Genomic DNA, 19505 nt, shown 5'->3' with positions numbered 1-19505 from the left:
TTAGGTGGATGGTCATGTAAGCAAATCTAACCTAGTTGGACTGTCATGTCACCTTCAATGGCAAGACTAATGATTTAAGGGCATTTGTAATCCAAAACATAGACGACATGGAGATTTTTGGTACAAAAAACAAACAAAATATATTTTTGAACTATTTCAAATAGTTCAAGGATATTTTTGGCTTTTTTTTTCGTTGTAATTTAGATCAATTGGCTTCGATATGGCATAATAAGAGTACGAAAAGGTAACCCCGTAAATGTGGAGTATGAAAAGGTGACACCATATGACAAAATCAATAAAAGTACATAAAAAAGAACCTCAAATTTAGATCAATTGGCTTCGACATGGCATAATAAGAGTACGAAAAGGTAACCCCATAAATGTGGAGTATGAAAAGGTGACACCTTATGACAAAATCAAGAAAAGTACATAAAAAAGAACCTCAAATTTGACTTTAGTGCATAGGTTGCGGTTAGGGGTACAAGTAGGTAAGTTTGGTTCAGATTTTTCAATTATCAAATTAAATTAATGGTGTCGGATTTTTAAATTTATAAACCAAACCAAATCAAACCAAACCAACAAAGTCAGATTTTTCAATCTCGTTTTTCTTGGGTTTTTGGGTTTATTCGGGTTTTCAGATTTTTTTCCGGTAAAGTCTTCATAGCATATAAAATATGTAACTTGTGCTCCAAATATTTCTTAAGTCCTAGTAAAATACAATTATATAATGTATTTTCCAAGAAACTAACACAATAATATGAGATAAGTCATAGCATTATACTAAAATATTCAATAATAAAGATAAAATAATAAAATTACATAAATATTACTAATTAATAAGCCATAATAAAAATTAACATAATCTAAAAATACTATGTAGGTCATGCTTCAATAAGTCTAGCTAATAAGTACTAATATTAATTACATAACTAAGTACTAAAGAAAAAGATAAACTAAGTTATGCATTTTCATTATAAACCAATGTAAAACTAAAATAATTATTCAACACTATCGTCATTCCTAGTATTGAATTGAATTTCTTTTGTTAGCATTAGTATTGATTTGAACTTTGTTTGAGTTACTACATTTATGAGCTTTAAAATTTATTTACTATTCAAGAATGCTAAGTCTAAACTTGAAATAATACGTTAAAAGATAAAACTGTGAAAAAGTTTAAAAAATATTTATAAATTACATTACAATAAATATTTATATGTATAAAATATTTTTAAAAATTATATAAATGTACTATTGGATTGGTTTGGTTTCGGTTTGACTCTTTTTTAGTTAAAACCAAACCAAATCAATAATGGTCGGGTTTTATTTTCCAATACCAAACCAAACCACATCGAATATTTTTTTTCAGTTTGACTCGGATTATCGATTTAGTGCGGTTCATCGATTTTGTTTGTACGCCTAGTAGTAGCCTATTACCAAACTCTGAAAACGTGACAGCCAAAATTTGGATGGGCCTATAAGGCAGCGTGTGCTGGTATATACATGTTGCTTTCAGTTTGCGTATATATATAATTAAATAATGGTTAAAATAATTCTTTCTTGGTTTAACTTTTGTGACAGTTTTTAATGATGCACGATTTTAAAGGGAGAAAAATATCACATACCAAAATATTTTTTGATGAAGAGAAACTTCAACTAAAATGTAGGAACATACCAAAATATTTTTAAACTTATAAACGTATCATGACATCTTTATGGCTGACAATAGGGCTGATTAACGGGCGGATCCAGCGGTTATTTACTCTTAACAGTTTGACTTATCGGTTATCGGATTTTAAATGTATTAATTCGCTAGCCACCCGATAAGATATCGGGCGGATTGATTAACTATTATCGGGCGGTTATCAGTTTAGTTTCAGTTAATTGAAACTTAACATAATTCGACACAGTGTTGGGCGGTACATATTGCTGGAAATTAAATGAGCTATTTCAAACCAATTGTACTGTCTTCACATTCTTGTGCATTGATCTAATTACATTTGTAACTTGTTCAATATGATCTTCACTCCAACAAGACGAAAGGAGCACTTTTGTTGTTCCACCATATGGATAGCAACCTTCATCGATCATTTCCTCTAATATTTCTAAGCATCTTTGGTACTGTTTCTTTTTAGAGTATGCTTCAAGTCTGGAAGTCCAAGTAACCACATCTGGCTTCAAGTTCTTTGCAGGAAGTGATTGAAAAATCTCTTCCATTTTTTTGATAAATCCTGATCGTCCATATGCATTGATCAGGATATTGTAGGTGCTGATATCGGCTACATAAGGTCCAACTTCGATGACAGTTAAGAGTTCTTTCATTTTTGAAAACTGACCAAGACGACCATACAAGTTGAGCATGTTGTTAAGAAGAAAAGTATCTAGTTTCACCCCTTCTTTCTGCATTTGCTAATATATATATATATATATATATATATATATATATATATATATATATATATAACGGGTTAACGGATTATCCGTTAAAAAAATTGAATAATCCGTCCCCAAACCGATAAGTCGTTAATAAAAAAAATTTAATACATTCCCCGTCCGTTAAACCGCTAACCCAATACCAATAAGCCATTAAGCTTCGATTTCAGTTCGATTTTGAACATTCCTAGCTCACAAGCAAAAGTGCCATATAAAAGAAAACAAAAAAGAGTATATCTTAGGTCGTGTGAGTTGATAAGTACACAATTCATCGTTAACCAAAGATGTCGAATCGTCTTGTTACGAATTTACTTTCAAAGCGGAATTGTCTGGTGAATCTAAATTAGTTGGGTTCCAAAGCGCATACTAGAAAATCAAAAAAAAAAAAATATATGTTTAGCCGCTCTCAGAAATAATAGGCGATAAAATATAGTATATTTTTATATATATATATGTATATCGTATACAAAAAATATATTTATTTTATATACTCTTTAGCTAGAATTTTAGCCAATCGACTAATTTTATATTTTGATCTAGAAAGAAAGAGTATATATATCTTTATTAAGTGTAAATCTTTGAGCAAGTAAAATTAATTACTTTGTTCAAAGCCACCAACCCTGAGTAGGTGCTGATCAATGACTGAAGAAGTGAACCGACAACCATTTTAGTGATTTTTCCATTTGCCATCATTTAGGCCCAGTGGGCCATTATCATTACCTACTCTAAATACAAGGTTTTCTTCATATTTTATGCTACGTGTACCCTCCTACTGCTTCGCAGTTCAGACACCGTCCATTTGTCATATCTTTTTCGTTTTTTTAACCTCGCCTCTGCCGTCCTGTATTTAGGTCATTTTAATAGTTTCCCTTATTTAACCTCTCCTTTTGCATGCAGATCCCCATTTTAGCGCCGCTATAGGTGTAAAGCCACTGTCATCTTTTTTCCTCTGCTGATCTGAGAATCTGAGATTATTACATTCTGTAGCTGCTGAAAGAAATCATCTTTTTCCAAAGTAAAGCTCAGAAACCTCTCACAGGTAACCCCTTTTCCTTTTCTTGATTTCTTGTTAACTCCTAATACCCATAAAAATTTGATCTTTTAGTGAATGATCTTCTTATATGAAAGATATATTTTTTGCTGCCTTTGTTTTTTCAAGATTCCATTATTTGAGTACTGTAGATCAACTTATTGAATGTTGATATATAGTACTGCCTCCGTTACAAATTTATGTGAACCTGATTGATTGAGCACTTAGTTTAAGAAAAAATATTTTTTTTTGTAATTTGTGGTCCTAAACAATTCAGAAGGGCCCAGAGTATTTGTGTGTTTATAAAAGCTTCATAAAATTGTAAGTTTAAACAAAATTATTTCCAAATTTAGAAAGGGGTCATTCTTTTTGGAACGGACCAAAAATTAAATAGTTTCACATAAACTGGAACGGAGGTAATAGTAAATAATAATACCAACTATTTTATTTTTCCCATTTTAGGGTGGTGGTAGAGATGGTGGCGATGTCTCAACTTTGTTACACTCCACTTACTGGCTACTCTCAGAATCATAACTTAAACCAAAGTTGTTACATTTCTGGTATCTCAAACAGATTTTGTGGCAATAAGTTCCAGCAAAAACTCTGCTTTAACCCTTTAAAAAATAGCCATATTAGTTCTAATAAGTTGGATCAAGATTTGTTGCTGAAGTTTCAAGTTCCTTGTGCTGGTGGTGGTGATGGAGGAAGTATTGGGATTGGAAGGGGTAGTGGGGGTGGGGGTGGTGATAGTGGGGGGTGGAGTAAGGGTGGAGATTCAGAAGATTCAAAGTCTTCTTGGGATAGTATTGGACCAATTGGTGCTTTTGTTAATGGTTGGAGATCAAGGGTTGCTGCAGATCCACAGTTTCCTTTTAAGGTTCTAATGGAGGAATTAGTTGGTGTAAGTGCTAATGTTCTTGGTGACATGGCATCTAGGCCTAATTTCGGACTTAATGAACTCGATTTCGTGTTTTCAACACTTGTTGTTGGATCAATTATGAACTTTGTGTTGATGTATTTATTGGCACCAACTGCATCCGCTTCGATTCAAACGCTGCCTTCGATTTTCGCTAACTGTCCGCCAAGCCACATGTTTCAGCCCGGTTCTTATGGTTTGTTGAGTAGGCTTGGAACTTTTGTGTATAAAGGAACTCAGTTTGCTGCAGTTGGATTTACCGCAGGGCTTGTTGGAACTGCACTATCTAATGGTTTAATCAAGATGAGGAAAAAGATGGATCCGAATTTCGAAACGCCAAACAAGCCACCTCCAACACTTTTAAATGCTGCAACTTGGGCAATACATATGGGAATCAGTAGTAACTTAAGATATCAAACACTTAACGGTATTGAGTTTGTGCTAGCCAAAGGTCTTCCACCTTTGGTATTTAAGTCCTCGGTTGTGGTTTTGAGATGTGTGAATAACCTTCTTGGGGGAGCGACATTCGTCATCTTGGCGAAGATGACAGGTTCGCAGAAAGCAAATGAAGGAAAGATAGTTGGCGTTGAAGACGGATTAGTTGCAGAGAAAGAGAGGTTGCTGGACCAGAATGGCAATATGCATACTGTTGATTCTGCTTCGAAGTGATTATTATCAGTATTTGTTTCTAAAATACGCCATCCAAAACCGGCTTCCTCCCTCCTGGTTGAGCATTTCTTTCGTTTGTCTCTTATTATATGATCTATAAATAAGATGAATTATGTTAGTGAGTCAACCAAGAAATTCTGGGTTCTTGTACTTCTAAGGAGCTTGGAGTGAGTCAACCATGTCTAGCTTTGGTTCCCTAGAACAGAATAGGAGTTCTGATATTGGTTTGAGGTTTGTTTTATTTTCATTTCTATGGTTGAAGATGAGATATTATGTGAAAAACATCTAACGACAACACTCTGTTTCTCAATTGCTGCATGGAAAGGTAACTAAAGAGGAAAGGCAAGCAAAATGGTTTTCCCTGTTTTGTTGTGTGTTACTTAGCTAATAGGTTTGATAGCCTCTCTTTTCTTTTTTTCTGTTTCTTTTTGTGTGGAAATTATGAGTTAATGTTTCAACAACAAAAAACCCAGTGTAATCCCATAAGTGGGGTTGGGGTCTAAGAAGGGTAATGAGTACGCAACCTTACCCCTACCTTATGAGGTAATGTTCCAAGTAGAAAAAACAAGCTTATTGTTGACTTTACATTGAGTGGTTATTTCTGTACTTCTCTAGACACTACAATGCATCAGCTTTTACAGATCCAAATTAGAAGTTACCTATTAGGGTGAAAGCTTAATAATTGAGCTGATACAACATATCGGTACTAATGTTGCGTTAAGGTAGGCTATCTACATCATACCCTTTGGGGTGCGGCCCTTTCCCTACCCTACGTTAATACGGAATGCCTTATCCAAAAGGGGTGCGGCCCTTTCCCTACCCTACGTTAATACGGAATGCCTTATCCAGCGGACTGCCTAAATAAAGTGTGTAGTCCCAAATAAAGTATGTTTTACATATCTGGAAAATAAGGAAAGTTGTATACCTTCTGAGTTGTGTGACAATACCGTATTCTACATATTATTTTTTCTAATACAAAAGATAATAAACTATTCTACATGCTAACATACAAATAATAAGCAACTATTAGCGAGGCATAGTGTGTTAATACCCTATTCTACATACTGAATTTTCTAATATACAAAAAGATAAGCAACTATTAGCGAGGCATAGTGAGACTGACACCACTGAAACTGTAACCTCCCATTACATCAGATGATAGAAATGCATCTCTGCTAGTGGTTTCGGAAAATGAAGACGATGACTTTGGTTCATTAAACTTGGCTTTAGAATCTACTGTGTCGGCTTCAGTATCTGGAATCATGTTGAGAATAGATTGAATAGTTTCCAACTCCCTGACCACTTCTAACATTGAAGGTCTGTCTTCTGGTTTGTCCTCGCAACACTTAAGGGCCAAAGCCGCAAACTTTTCCATGCATTCAGAAGGATAAGGTCCCATTGTACTGTCCATGACTGAGTACATCTTCTCCGAGTCCTGAGCCAAGTGTACCTGCCATTGATGGTTCAAGGGGGTAATTCAATATTTCCGAAAGGGACTATTAAACATGGCAGAGTTGCTCTGTTTGCGACCTATATGTTACGGGTTCGAGGCATTAAGCCTCATTGCAGAAATGCAAGGAAAGATTGTGTAAAAGGTAGTGTTCGCACTTCCCCTATCCCTTCCCTACCCGGAGGTGGATGCACCATACAAATGATGGATTCAAACACCAAGTAAAACATACATGAAAATCACTAAAACGCTAACAAATATTAAATTCTAAAAGCATCATTTGAAAAGTGCAATGTATTCAGCGGTAAGAACTAAGAAGATTAAAAGCTGAACCCATCAAGTTTAAATTTCGAATTTGCCTTTGTCCCTACCCTTGCAATAGTCATGTGCGCGGATAAACCATCTATCAAACATATGCAAGCAATTGGACTTAAGTATTTGTCTTTGAAAGATATACCTCGCGAACAATGTTTTTCCCGTGTGAGATTGGGCGCATGCCGGTTAAGATTTCCAGAAATACAACTCCAAGACTATAGACATCACTTTTATCAGTCAATTTACGGGTCAAGAAATATTCAGGATCAAGGTATCCCTGCATATACAAGTGGAGTATCAATAGAGCCAATTCAGTGATACTAGTGTAAATATAGCAAGGTCAAATGGACAAAAAAAAAGAAGGAAAAGTTTAAGCATCCAAGGAATGGTATATTGTCTTTTTTGATACTGCAATAGCTGAACTTTTAGGAGAGGAGATGCTGTAATTTATAAGGTAGAGGAAATGTTATCTTAGCATTGTCAAAGTATTAAATAAGCCATCAAAATCTTATTGTAATTTCTGTCTACACAAACAAAAAAAAAGGGGAGCCCGGTGCACGAAACTCCCGCTATGCGCGGAATCCGGGGAAGAGCCGGACCACAAGGGTCTATTGTAGCAGCTTTACCCTGCATTTGTGCAAGAGGCTATTTCTGTGGCTTGAACACGTGACCTCCTGGTCACATGACAACAACTTTACCAGTTACGCGAAGGCTCCCGTTGTCTACACAAGTAGATTAAAAAAAGAAAGAATCAGTTGAATGATTAATGTAGTTTAGACTTACAGGTGTTCCCTTCACAATAGTTGATACATGATTAGGTAATACACCTTCATCATCTTGGACAGGTGCAAGCCTAGACAATCCAAAATCAGCTACTTTAGCTGTCATTTTAGAGTCTAGAAGAATATTGCTGGCTTTGATGTCCCTGTGGAATATCGGCGGGTGAGCTTCTGTATGAAGGTAAAGGATGCCCTTAGCTGCACCCAATGCAATCTGTAATCTTGCTCCAAACTTCAAACTCTCTTTACATGTAACTGTCAAAAAAAATGGGAAGGTATCAAATGTTATTTTCTATAATCAAATTGATCAAAAGTTGAAGAATAAAAGCAGCAACCTGATCAGGAAAACCATGAAGTTTACTTTTCAATTTCCTAGATGTGGTTGTTGGCTCTTATTTAGGTGATATCTATGTAGACATAGTGACATACAACTATTAGATCAAAGTCAGCTTCTTGACATCTGATCTCCATTTACACATAAAAACAATATTTAAGAGCATATATTACCAGTCTACTGTACCAATCCAAAGATAGTAGTACTTGTTTAAGGAATATAAAAATATATGAAATCTAGCTCCAAGGAGTGGCGGTCGAAAAGCCGGATAAAATCTTAGGGGACCGAAGTTCCAATCCCAACAGAGTGAGCCATCTGCCTATGTCTCAGTAGGTAGAATTATACCTATGTTGGCGAGAGGTAGCAGGTACTTAGTGAATTAATTAGTCGAGGTGCATGCAAATTACCAGGTATTTGGTGAATTAGTTAGTCGAGGTGCATGCAACCTGATCGGGATAACAACAGTTATAAATAAAAGAAAAGAAGAAAAATATCAAATGCCCCTCCCTGGCTCTTAGCTGCCTTTAATAAAATACTAAGAAAATGAAAATGATGGATCAGAATCGACAAGGAACAGAATCCAGGGAACTCTTTCCTTACCAGAAATCCAGTTTCGCAAAGTTCCATTGCACATGAACTCATAAACCAGCATCTGCAAATGCATAAACAGGAAGACACTAATTTATTCACTTTATGACTCTTAATGCATCAACAGGAAATGAATACTTTTACATTTAGGGAAAGGTTCCTAGTAAAGTGGAGAGAATGAAAAAGAATCCAGATATAAAATGTGTCGTTATTTCTGGAATGGTCTAACAAGGAAAGTGTGTCACATAAATTGAAACGGAGTATGTAATTTGCACACTAAGAAACGTGATGTCTGAAAGATTTCTAGCAATGATTTCAGGCGTATACTAAAGAAATGTGAGAACTAATGACTCGCAATTCGTAGGAAAAGATTGAAAACTAACAAAAGAGATGCTATAGCATACAGTGTGAGTGGATTGATCATACCTGTTCTCCTTCATCACAGTATCCTAGCAACGAAACTAGATTTCGGTGATGTAACCTTGATAACAACGATATCTCTGTCAAGAATTCCTTTTGCCCTTGTAGCGATCCTTCTTTTGCTCGTTTGATAGCAACGATTGTTTTGTCAGCTAAAATTCCCTTAAAAACAGTCCCATATCCTCCTTCCCCAACTTGATTTGAGTTATCAAAGTTGTTAGTGGCAATATTCATTTCTCTGAAAGTGAAGCTTTTAATGCCATCCATTTTTATAGAGAGCCTTGAGGCTGGAATTAAGATATTAAACCTTATAAGCTTTGTCAGTTTTGCAGAAAAGAGTCGAAAGAAACATATTCGTATAAAGTAAAGGTAAAGCTTACCAAATGAGAGAACTTACATAAACGTTTCCTAGATGATAAGATGCTTTGGTATTTGGCATGTTGTCTTTTGATTAACACAGCGATAATTGTTGAAACAAATGCAGCAAAAACACCTGCTACAATTGCAGCTATCAAAGCACCTTTGCTTTTATGTTTAGCTTGAATATCAGGATTCACTGCAGCAACACACGGATCCACATGATTTAACTCAATCGAGGAATCATTTAAAGTTGGACTAGAGATACATTGAAGCTACGAAAACTTACAGTACGAATAAGGTCCCAGCAGAGTGAAGTTAAGAAGTTCATAAGGTCCGAAAAGGTCAACTACACTGATATCCCAAGATGAGAAAAGCTCGCTGATACGAATGACCTCACTTTTATTAAATGTACTGACACCAACTGCTGGGAAAACCTTCAAGTGCATTCGGAGACGAGGTCCTTCTTCCCAAGAACTTGATTCAATCAACATTTGGTTAAGGTCCAAATGAAGATCACTAGTCATATACAGCAAAAAATAATGCGCATATGGATCAAAGTAAGAAAAACTAGGACTTTTCAGCCGCCATCCAACTCTTAGAGGTGAGGCACAAGAGCAAGGAACAGGTGATGTTGGGACATATTCATAATAGTTATCCTTAGGGCATGCATGAATAGGACAAGAGCCATTTACATTCGTCGAGTTACTTGTCTCATGTTCTGCTCTGGCTTCAGAACCACAGAATTTGATGATGTTTCTTACATTCTCATTGCTGCACACAGGATTTCCCTGCAACCTAAAAATTGTCTGATAATGTTAGGAGCAGAAGAATTGCCAAAAGTTAGCAGAAATCACTTACTGAGGTTAATGTCCTTTAATCATTGAAGAATCAACCTAAATAGCCATCCACCCAATTGCGTAAACTAAAAATAGTCCGCGGACCGAGAATGTATAATATATGTATAACATGTGTATAACTGTATATAATCAATCTATAATCTATGGCTAGGAAAAGTAAACAATGAATCTGGTCTGCTATTTGTGTAAAGATTCCTTTATTATTGAAATGTGGAGATGAAGTGAGTGAGATCATACAATGAGTAATCAATGGAATCTCGTAAGTTTTCTCATTGAATATGGAAAGGAAAACCATACCTTATAGTGACATTCGGAGGAGGTTCAAGAGTACTCGAAATGTCTGAAAGTGAATTATTCCGAAGATCACTAGGTTTGCAAAGAAGATAGAAGGGTTAGAAAACTCCCTCATAAAAATCCAGACCTCTGTGAAAAGGTTCATTCCTGAAGTAAATGATAGTACTATTTAATATCACAAATTTGATGTTACTATTTGGCATCAGATCTTACATCACAAGTCTGGAAGTTGAAGTAAACTTCTTTTGCCAAATGTCGGTAGAAAAGGAACCATTCAAAAGATTGTTCTCCACTGACCTGTGACAAGGCCGTCCAGTCGATTCGTTATACATAAATTGAGTTACAAAATACTAAAGAGATAATATTGCAAGACACAGTGAAGATCCTCACAGTTTCTGCAAAGAAGGAAGAGATTGAAAGCTCTTTGGAATAGATCCATCAAGACGATTGTGTGACAGAATACTGCATTATGAATATGTACAACGCATTAGATGAGGACAGATGACAGGAAAAATACAGAGAAATAATGAACTAAAAATATGGCTGAAATGAGACACTAGATATATGAAGAAATCATGTAGCAAGAAACCGCGGAGTATACATAGTTGTCATATTGTTGGAAAGCTTATTCTGAGGTATTGATCCAGACAGTTGATTCCAGCTGAGATCACTGTATAAACAGTAAGCAGGAAGTTGAACATTTCAGAAGATTTTTTTTTTAGTCAAATAATCATGAAGCAAGAAGTATAGGAAGTAGAAGAAACTATTGTAAACTTGAACTTACAGATAGCTTAGGTTCTGTATTCTGCTAAGATCAGGAATGGATCCTTGCAACTTGCAATTTCTGAGACTTCTGCAATATTAACAGAAGCATTGCATCTCCATTTGAGTAGGTGCAATAGGATTCAACTTTACGTCTTATTCTATCTACCCAATCCATCATAATAAGATGTACTGAACATTCTCTTTCATATACATTGTCCAATATATGCATGTAAATTAAGACTACTCACGGCAGACATTAAAAAAGGCAGCCCGGTGCACAAGATATCCCGCTTTCACGCAGGGTCCATGGAAGGGCTGCACCCCAGGAGGTGTGATGTAATTAGCCTAACCTAATGCAAGCATTAGTAGCTGCTTCGATGGCTTGAACCCATGACCTATAGGTCACCCGGAGACAACTTTAACGTTGCTCCAAGGCTCCCCTTCACGGTAGACATAACAATTTCAAAAATTGATAAAGGCAGTAAACAATTTCTAAATCGCACGTAATATTAGACAGGAGGAAGAAGCATTTGAAATTTCAAAGGCGCATAGCACAAATTTAATCATCGAGTCACCTCCCTCATTGCTCTAGTAGCTACAACCTTTACTGTGCTAGTCCTTCAAATGTAAAACTAAATAATGCTGTGTCATAGAGATAAATTAACCTCGTCTGGTCAAGTGAAAAACTAAAAGAAGGAAAAGAGGATAAGAAAAGAACAAAAGAGAAAAACATGTTCAAGGAGCACTTACAGTTTCACTAATGATGAAATGTTTCCATAAGAAGCTGGAACCTCGGAACGGGTGAAATTGTTGTTATCAAGTTGGCTGCATAAGAAAATTCAGAAAGAGAGTTGCTTGTCAAGATATAGTTATACCTCTTAAGAAAAATACAGCTGATCAAAGTCACACATGAGGTTCAATATATGCATATCATATATGTGTGTGTGTGTAGGGACTTACATTATCCGAATAGACGGAAATGCTGAAAACTCAGGAGGAAGGTATCCTGAAAGATTATTATTGTCCAAAAGCCTGTTGACAAAAAAGTATCATCACAAAAACATTACTCCATTAGTTTACAGGCAAAAACAGATAAAGTTATTCTAAATTTATGAAAACAACAACAACAACAAACTCAATATATTCGCACAGGTGGGGTATGGGGAGGGTAGTATGTACGCAGACGTTACCTCTACCCTGTGAAGGTAGAGAGCCTGTTTCCAATAGACCCTCGACAAACGTGTTCTGAGAAAGAGAAGCTAAGAAGAATCTCTTCCATTAACTTACAAGTGAATCAGAGTGGAGATATTGGAAAGCTCTTTAGGGATTTGACCACTTAATGAGTTGTTGTTGAAGTGGCTGCAGACACAAGATATGTTCACATAAGATAAACAAAGATAAAACCTTAGATTTCTTCCAATTTTCATAACAATAAAAATGAGTTGCACTCACATATGTTGCATACTATTTAAATGGGAAAAGGATTTAGGAATGCTTCCAGATATCTGGTTCTGGTCTATCTGGAATATTCTCAGGTTCCAGAGATATCCAAGCTGATCAGGTAAAGATCCTGAAAATCGGTTTCCGTTCAAGAGCCTACATCAACATAATTGCACTTGGATCAAACCAATGGACAAAGTTTTAGAACATATTCTTCACAAGCGTTAGGCTTTAAAGGGCAGCCCAGTCCAGTAAGCTCCCGCTATTCGTGGGGTCCGGGGAAGGGCCGGACCACAAGGGTCTATTGTACGCAGCTTTACCCTGCATATTTGCAATAGGCTGTTTCCACGGCTCGAACCCGCGATCTCTTGGTCGCATGACAACAACTTTACCAGTTACGCCAAGGCTCCCCTTCATTAGGCTTTAACATTAGTAAATCAAGATGGAAGCAAATAAAAAGAGGAACTGAATTCCGTTCAACTTACAGAAGTTTCAAAGACTTGATTTTTCCAATCTCTCCCGGTACACTTCCAGTCAAATCATTCCACATGAAATTCCTATGAGAAAGAGAATTATAAATATATTTTATAAAATCGTAAGTTGCATATATAATAGAAAAATAAGTTAAAAATTCCATTTTGTTATTACATATCTGAATAATGTTATATGTGAAATAATATAACTCACATAATTTTAAGATGGGATAGTTGTCCAAGCTCAGGAGCTAAACTTCCAGAAAGATTCATATTCATCAAACGGCTGCACAAGGAGAAAAAGATGTTTAATGTCGTTTCATGCATTGCACTCACACAAGATAGTAGTAGTAAAGAGACATCTTTTGCTAGAGGTTGCAGCTAATTATAAAATCTCGGGAAAATATCCAAATTTACCTCTCTACTATATCAAATATCTCAATTTTATTCTCTGTTATACTTTCGACCATTCATACTGCTGCCGTTAGCAAATGCTACATATTTACCCTAATTTTAACGGAGCTATAGACGGATGTGATTCCACTTGTCTAAATACTTCGGAAAAATCTTCTTTTTGAATATATTACCCTTCATTATATTTCAGGTTAGAGCTATGTTACGGTTAAGGGTAAATACGAGATGATTTGTTAACGACTAAGGTATGACGACGACAACAATAACAAAAAAAAAAAATCCAGTGTAATCCCACATGCGGGGTCTGGGGAGGATAATGTGTACGCAGACTTTACTTCTATCTTGTGAAGGTAAAGAGTATGTTTCCAATAAATCCTCGGCTCAAAGAAAGACGAAAAAGAAGCAGTAGCAATAAGCAATAACAACAACAAGATAGATACCAGAGCGAAAGAGACAAACATGAAGTAATAGAAATCTAAAGAATCATAAAATGCGAGAATATAGGACAGCCGAAGCGAAATCAGAGAATACAAGAATATAAGGAAAGATAATATTAAGATTTTTTAAATGGCATGAGAAATACAAATTAATCAACCTAATTATGCAACAATAAAGTTTCTTCTTAGTAGATTATAAAATAGAGAAGAGTAACATACAGCTCTCTGACATGCAAGTACCCATATTCTCCAACTTTGTTAAAACAATAAACTTCAGTCCAGTTTGATAAACATGGATCAGTACCCTTCTGCCAATCCTTCAGATACTCCTTATTATCAACTAAACCACTTTTTACAGATACCAAAGCTGAGACTGCAAATGGCAATATATAGGAAATGGTTAATATTCATAATTGATCATCTCAGTATGGAAAATGTACCCATAAAATAAAATTTTCCTTAGAAATTAAGCATCAGCTCTATCAAAAAGATGCTCAAACCTGCTTTTAACATGGACTAATACAAACAAGATGCCATATTTAAGTGTGAAAGTGATTAAGAATTTGAGATTGAGGGAACTGATGAAGTTAGTGAAGTGAAGGGAGAATACATTGACAACGTAAGAGAAATGGAGTTATTGAAAGGCAAGTTTGAAATTTATGTAGTAACAAGACGAGAGAGACGATGAAACATAGTGTTAATTCCAGCGCGCTTGAGCAGTAGTTTTTTTTTTTTTTTTTGACAATAGTGGATTGCTGTGGTGGGAGCCGAGGGTCTATCGCAAATAAACTATCTACTCTTGGTTGTTGTTGTTGAGTAGTAGTATCTAGGCAAGCCCTCTAGGATAGGTGCGACTTAGGTCATCTATATGGATGACCTCCGCCAAACCAATTGGGTCATCCCGAAGGGATAGTAGTATTATTTAGTTTTTCCGAATGCTCCAATTTATGTGACACTTTGGTTATTTGAGATTCAAACATCTTAATTTTAACTGTGAATTTAGTTATAAAATCTTTAAATTTTTGAGAAAAATTAACATATTTAGAAACAATTTAAAAAGTACGATAAGTTACATATTAAAAAGAATCACGGTAATAGAAAAATTTGTTTGACTCTTGAAATGATAACACCTTTCACATAAATTATTAGGACGGAGGGAGTAGTGTTATTCTTAATTTTCCTCTTCACGAATAAAACGCTACGATTTCGCAAATTAAAAAAAATGGTGGCATTCTTGCCTTGGCTGCAATCAAAAGGAGGGGCAAATTAAACACTACGTACAATGGTGCAAATAAAAAAATGATACCAACATAAGGAGGAAAATCGCAAAAGGACAAAGAATAGAGTACAAATCAAAAATTTGTGTGGGTAAAAAAATGCAAAGAACTAGTCTTTTGAGATATACCACATGAATTGTGGAGAACAGACCATTGTGAAAGTTAGCTCAAAGTTTTGTTGCAAAACATTTTAACCATTAATTAGCATAAAGGATCTTGTAAAAAATGTATCTACTTAGATATTACTGAAAGCACTTCTATTTTTATGAAATAAAAATAAATAATTGACAACAAAACCCTTTATGCATCCAAGCATAAATTAAATTGTGCTCAAGAATTCTGTAAGAAAGATAATATAAACTTTAATTAAGAAAAAGAGAAGAAAGCCAACCTTCAGAAGGATGAGTAACTTGAGCAACTGTAAGTAGCATAAAACAATAAATTGCCGTAGTAAAAACATATCCAGAATATCTTACTCCCTCCATCTTCAAGCTCTAGGAAAATATCTGGCCAAAGATAGGTTGCCAGTTTCAATTCTAACGAGCCATAAAAAAACATTAGGAATATGGAAAGAAAAAATTAAATAGTAATGGCCAAATTTTCTTTGGACCTAATTTTTCGAGTGCAACACTTATTATAGCAGCCAAAAAATTTCGAAACAGACAAAGCTGTTACAAATGAGTTTGACTATAGTTAAGGAAGTGCTAGACGTAGTAACACTTTGCTGTTCCAGAGAACCATTCTGAATTTCTGATTAGTCAATAAGCCAAACTACCTTAGCCTAATTACCATTATTTGCAACATGCAGAAGAAAAGTTCCGAATTTGTCTGCTCAACGGTTTTAAAGCAAACAGAGGAGAAACTACAAAATACACAAACATGGTTCTTTCCAAATAAACCCACATTATTTCACCACTTATATTATAAACACTCACTACTAAAATAAAACAGCAACTAGCGACAGACAAATTCTATAGTTACACAGAAAAATTCATCGCTAATCCCATTTAACAATAGTAGCCAATTCCAATTTTTTTTTGGTGCGACTAGAAGTTGGAATAATATACCTGATGTAGAACACTAGGCGCGCAACTCGACACTCTTCGGCAGTGTAATGCAGATGTATAAGTGTTAAATTAAATAATTTGCTAAACATCGGCTCTTATACCATGTTAAATATTCAATCCAAAACATCAAGGCAATGGTGAAGTGATCGACCAAGACCTTTATAAACTCCTTTGAATATCCTTTTGTACCAAATGCAGGTATAATCAACAACAGTGAGCTTCTTATTTCGTCCACAAAATTCAAACAAGACCCATAATTTTATCTCAAAAGAGAAGAGCGCAGGCTTTATATATATATGCTTGGGGTTGTTGAAGTAATTTAGCCATAATTAATAGCTATGGAGAAGTGGGATTAAGGATTTTGTGTGGGAATGCTTTGCCATGAGAGAGATAAGAAGGCTGATGATGTGATAGTGACATGGAAATATATATATATATGTAAATACGTTCGAAATTAAGAGATGATGGCAATATTGTCCTTGTCGTGATTCCTCCAACAATAAATACATAAACCAAACAGTGGATAGATACGTACGGGAAGAGAGAGAGAGGGGGGGTTGATATATTTGGAAAAAGAAAAAAGATGACTTATTGGTGTTTGGATTATTTTAGGTGAAATAAAGTCTTTTGAGCAGTTGGCTGTTGGATACTTGGATGCTGCTGGCCGACAGTTGAGCGGATCCGGGATTTAACCTTTAAAATTTTTAATATTAAACCTATTATATTTTTAAAATTATGAGATTATATCTACTATTTACTGTAATTTTTACACATAAATTTATAATCCGCAACGAAAATACGTGGAGACATAATAAAGTCTAAAATGGCAATACAGTCGAGATTGATGAAGAGATTGACTAATGACTACTTAGTAACCGGTCTTATTTTCAATATTATGATGTATATAACTTAAGTACTCAATATTGAATATGTATCAAAGCTGGGACGATGACTGCTCTGTTGTTGTATATAAGTATAGCGTCACGCAGAGGGGAAGTTAATTAATTCTCGACGTCCAAATATTTGATGACAATGGCTTTTACGACCTTTAGTATAGCAAAAGTCCCAAAGTTGTAACAAGCCAAGAAGAATTCCTAAATCGTAGCATGTCTCGTGACGTATATTTTTGCTGATATATTGTCGCATTCCAGTTTGAATCCTAATTATGTGATATATATATCAAGCATTTTCAATTATATATGCTTGTGTAGAATATATGCTTCAATAGCTCATTGTTTCTGTCTGTGTAAAAAAATTGAACGATAAATCTTGGTTCATATGTATTTTCATCTGTAAAAGTCAAGGACACCACTGGAGATTTAATTAAGTAAAAAAATAATGTATTATATCTAAAATTTTAAATAAGATGATCACATAATTCGCGTGTTTGACCCCTAGAAAAAAGAACTGGTATGTCATATGCATATTGAATATATAACTAAATAAATAAAAGTATATTCATTTTCTAATATGGTTCGATTTTTTAGTTAGATGACCGTACAATTTAACAGACTTGTGTTGAATATATGCTTCAATAGCTCATTGTCTCTGACTGTGTAAAAATTTTGAATGATAGATCTTGTTTCATATGTATTTTCAATCTGTGAAAGTCAAGGATAGAAGATTTAATTAAGTAAAGAAAAATGTACTATCTCTAAAGTCTAAATTTTTAAATGAGATGATTACGCAGTGTTTATCCCATAGAAAAAGAATAAATTCACCATAAGCATATTGAAAATATAACTAAATAAATAAAAGTGTATTCATTCTCTAATGTGGTTCGAACTTTAGTTAGATGACAGTACAATTTAACAGACTTTGACTTCAGTTTTCTTTATTCTTTTCCCTAATTTTTTGTTTAAGCCTTGGAAATGGTATTTCCATAGTGCACATACACACTCTGCGCTTAAATGTTCTCCCCTCCTTTTTAATCCATTTAAAACATAAATAATTTAATACAATTAGTTAAACATCACAATTAAATTCAAATGATCTAAAGATCTTGTAACATAATGAATTCTTAGGTTAGTTATAATATTCGTGTGGGGCATAATCTGAATATCTAATTAAACTCAAACTTTAAGGAAATATAGATAGATGAACCTTGTAACCTTTATAACTCGAAGCCCTTACACAACGCGTATGAGATGCTCAGATAATACTCATACAATGAGAATTAAATGCATTTTTCATTATGTTACCATAAAGCTGCCAATATGGGTTTGCCCACTGCGCTACCCCAATTCAGCGCCTGATTTAATATGATTAGGCTAAGATTTTTTGAGGACATTTCAAAACGAGATTTTAAAGGTCGACCCAAGTAAGTCCGTGGCGCATGATGCTTGACCAAGGTTGTGTTGGCTGGCCCGTGGGCTTAATGACGCATTTAATTAAAAATATAGGGAACTAAAAATAACAAGAAGAGTAATCCAATCTCAAACTCGTAATATTTTTTATGTGAATATAAATATTTTTGTTCTTAAAATTTTAGTTATTTCTTAATGTTTAACTAATTAACATTGCATATATTTATAGATTTAGATGAAAATGGATATTAAGATATCTTTGTTTCACAAGAGGATTCAAATATACTTGATGAAGATGATTTGTTGGTATTGGATATGCCATGAGCACCTTAAAAATATTTTTGAGTTATTTGTTTTGAGTATTGACTTGTAATGAATGAAATATTATTCTCCTTTTTTGTGATTTATAGTAATCTATTGGAAATATTATTCTCCTTTGTAGTAATCTATTGGAACAATGTCAAAAGTTATTAAGTTTTGCAGAAATTTTTTAATCAACAAGTATGTTTTTTTGACTTGTATATATATATATATATATATATATATCATTTTAGCTTAAAATTTAAATTTTTTAAAAATGGTGGTCCGACATGTGACCCACATAAGGCTGGGTTGGGCTGATCATTTTAAGGCTCATCAAGACAATGGGTCGGCCCAACCAAGCCGTCAAATTCCAAAGCCTGCCCGGACTTGGTGGGCTAGGCTAGGCTGGGCCAACACGTATTGACAGCTCAAGACTTACTATTGAAAAAGAATAAAGATGAACAAAGAAATAATTAAAAATGTCGGGTTATCCATATATCAAAAATTAAGTTATGCAAATTAGTTGCTATTTTTATTGGTTTTCAGATCCTTAATATATACGAAGAAAAACACCATAGATA

The 19505-nt window shown here is 34.7% G+C and overlaps 2 protein-coding genes across 3 annotated transcripts; one reads left to right on the top strand and one right to left on the bottom strand.

Annotated features, from left to right (window-relative positions):
- Positions 1–3209: 3209 nt before the first annotated feature.
- On the top strand, positions 3210–5412 carry LOC104107127 (protein RETICULATA-RELATED 3, chloroplastic-like). Its single transcript, XM_009615853.4, has 2 exons — positions 3210–3469; positions 3923–5412. The coding sequence occupies exon 2, from the start codon at positions 3936–3938 to the stop codon at positions 5043–5045; it is 1110 nt and encodes a 369-aa protein (XP_009614148.1). The 5' UTR covers positions 3210–3469; positions 3923–3935; the 3' UTR covers positions 5046–5412.
- Positions 5413–5916: 504 nt separating this feature from the next.
- LOC104107126 (probable LRR receptor-like serine/threonine-protein kinase At1g06840) lies at positions 5917–16719 on the bottom strand. Of its 2 annotated transcripts, XM_070187647.1 has the most exons (22): positions 16316–16719; positions 15640–15754; positions 14191–14344; positions 13335–13406; positions 13133–13204; positions 12660–12803; positions 12495–12566; positions 12168–12239; positions 11958–12032; positions 11227–11295; positions 11044–11112; positions 10833–10904; positions 10656–10739; positions 10446–10514; positions 9578–10086; positions 9329–9487; positions 8938–9218; positions 8524–8575; positions 7594–7844; positions 6953–7087; positions 6111–6495; positions 5917–6046 (listed from the first exon to the last, which is right to left on the bottom strand). In XM_070187647.1, the coding sequence occupies exons 2-21, from the start codon at positions 15731–15733 to the stop codon at positions 6145–6147; spliced, it is 2856 nt and encodes a 951-aa protein (XP_070043748.1). In that variant the 5' UTR covers positions 15734–15754; positions 16316–16719; the 3' UTR covers positions 5917–6046; positions 6111–6144. The 2 variants fall into 2 exon arrangements, with proteins under 2 accessions (XP_070043748.1, XP_009614147.1); XM_009615852.4 differs by having other exon boundaries at positions 5917–6495.
- Positions 16720–19505: the final 2786 nt, after the last annotated feature.

Source organism: Nicotiana tomentosiformis, chromosome 10 (assembly GCF_000390325.3).
Source record: "Nicotiana tomentosiformis chromosome 10, ASM39032v3, whole genome shotgun sequence".
Classification (NCBI taxonomy): Eukaryota; Viridiplantae; Streptophyta; class Magnoliopsida; order Solanales; family Solanaceae; genus Nicotiana; species Nicotiana tomentosiformis.
The sequence above is the reverse complement of the archived record's forward strand: the minus strand, read 5'-3'. Positions and strand labels throughout refer to the sequence as shown.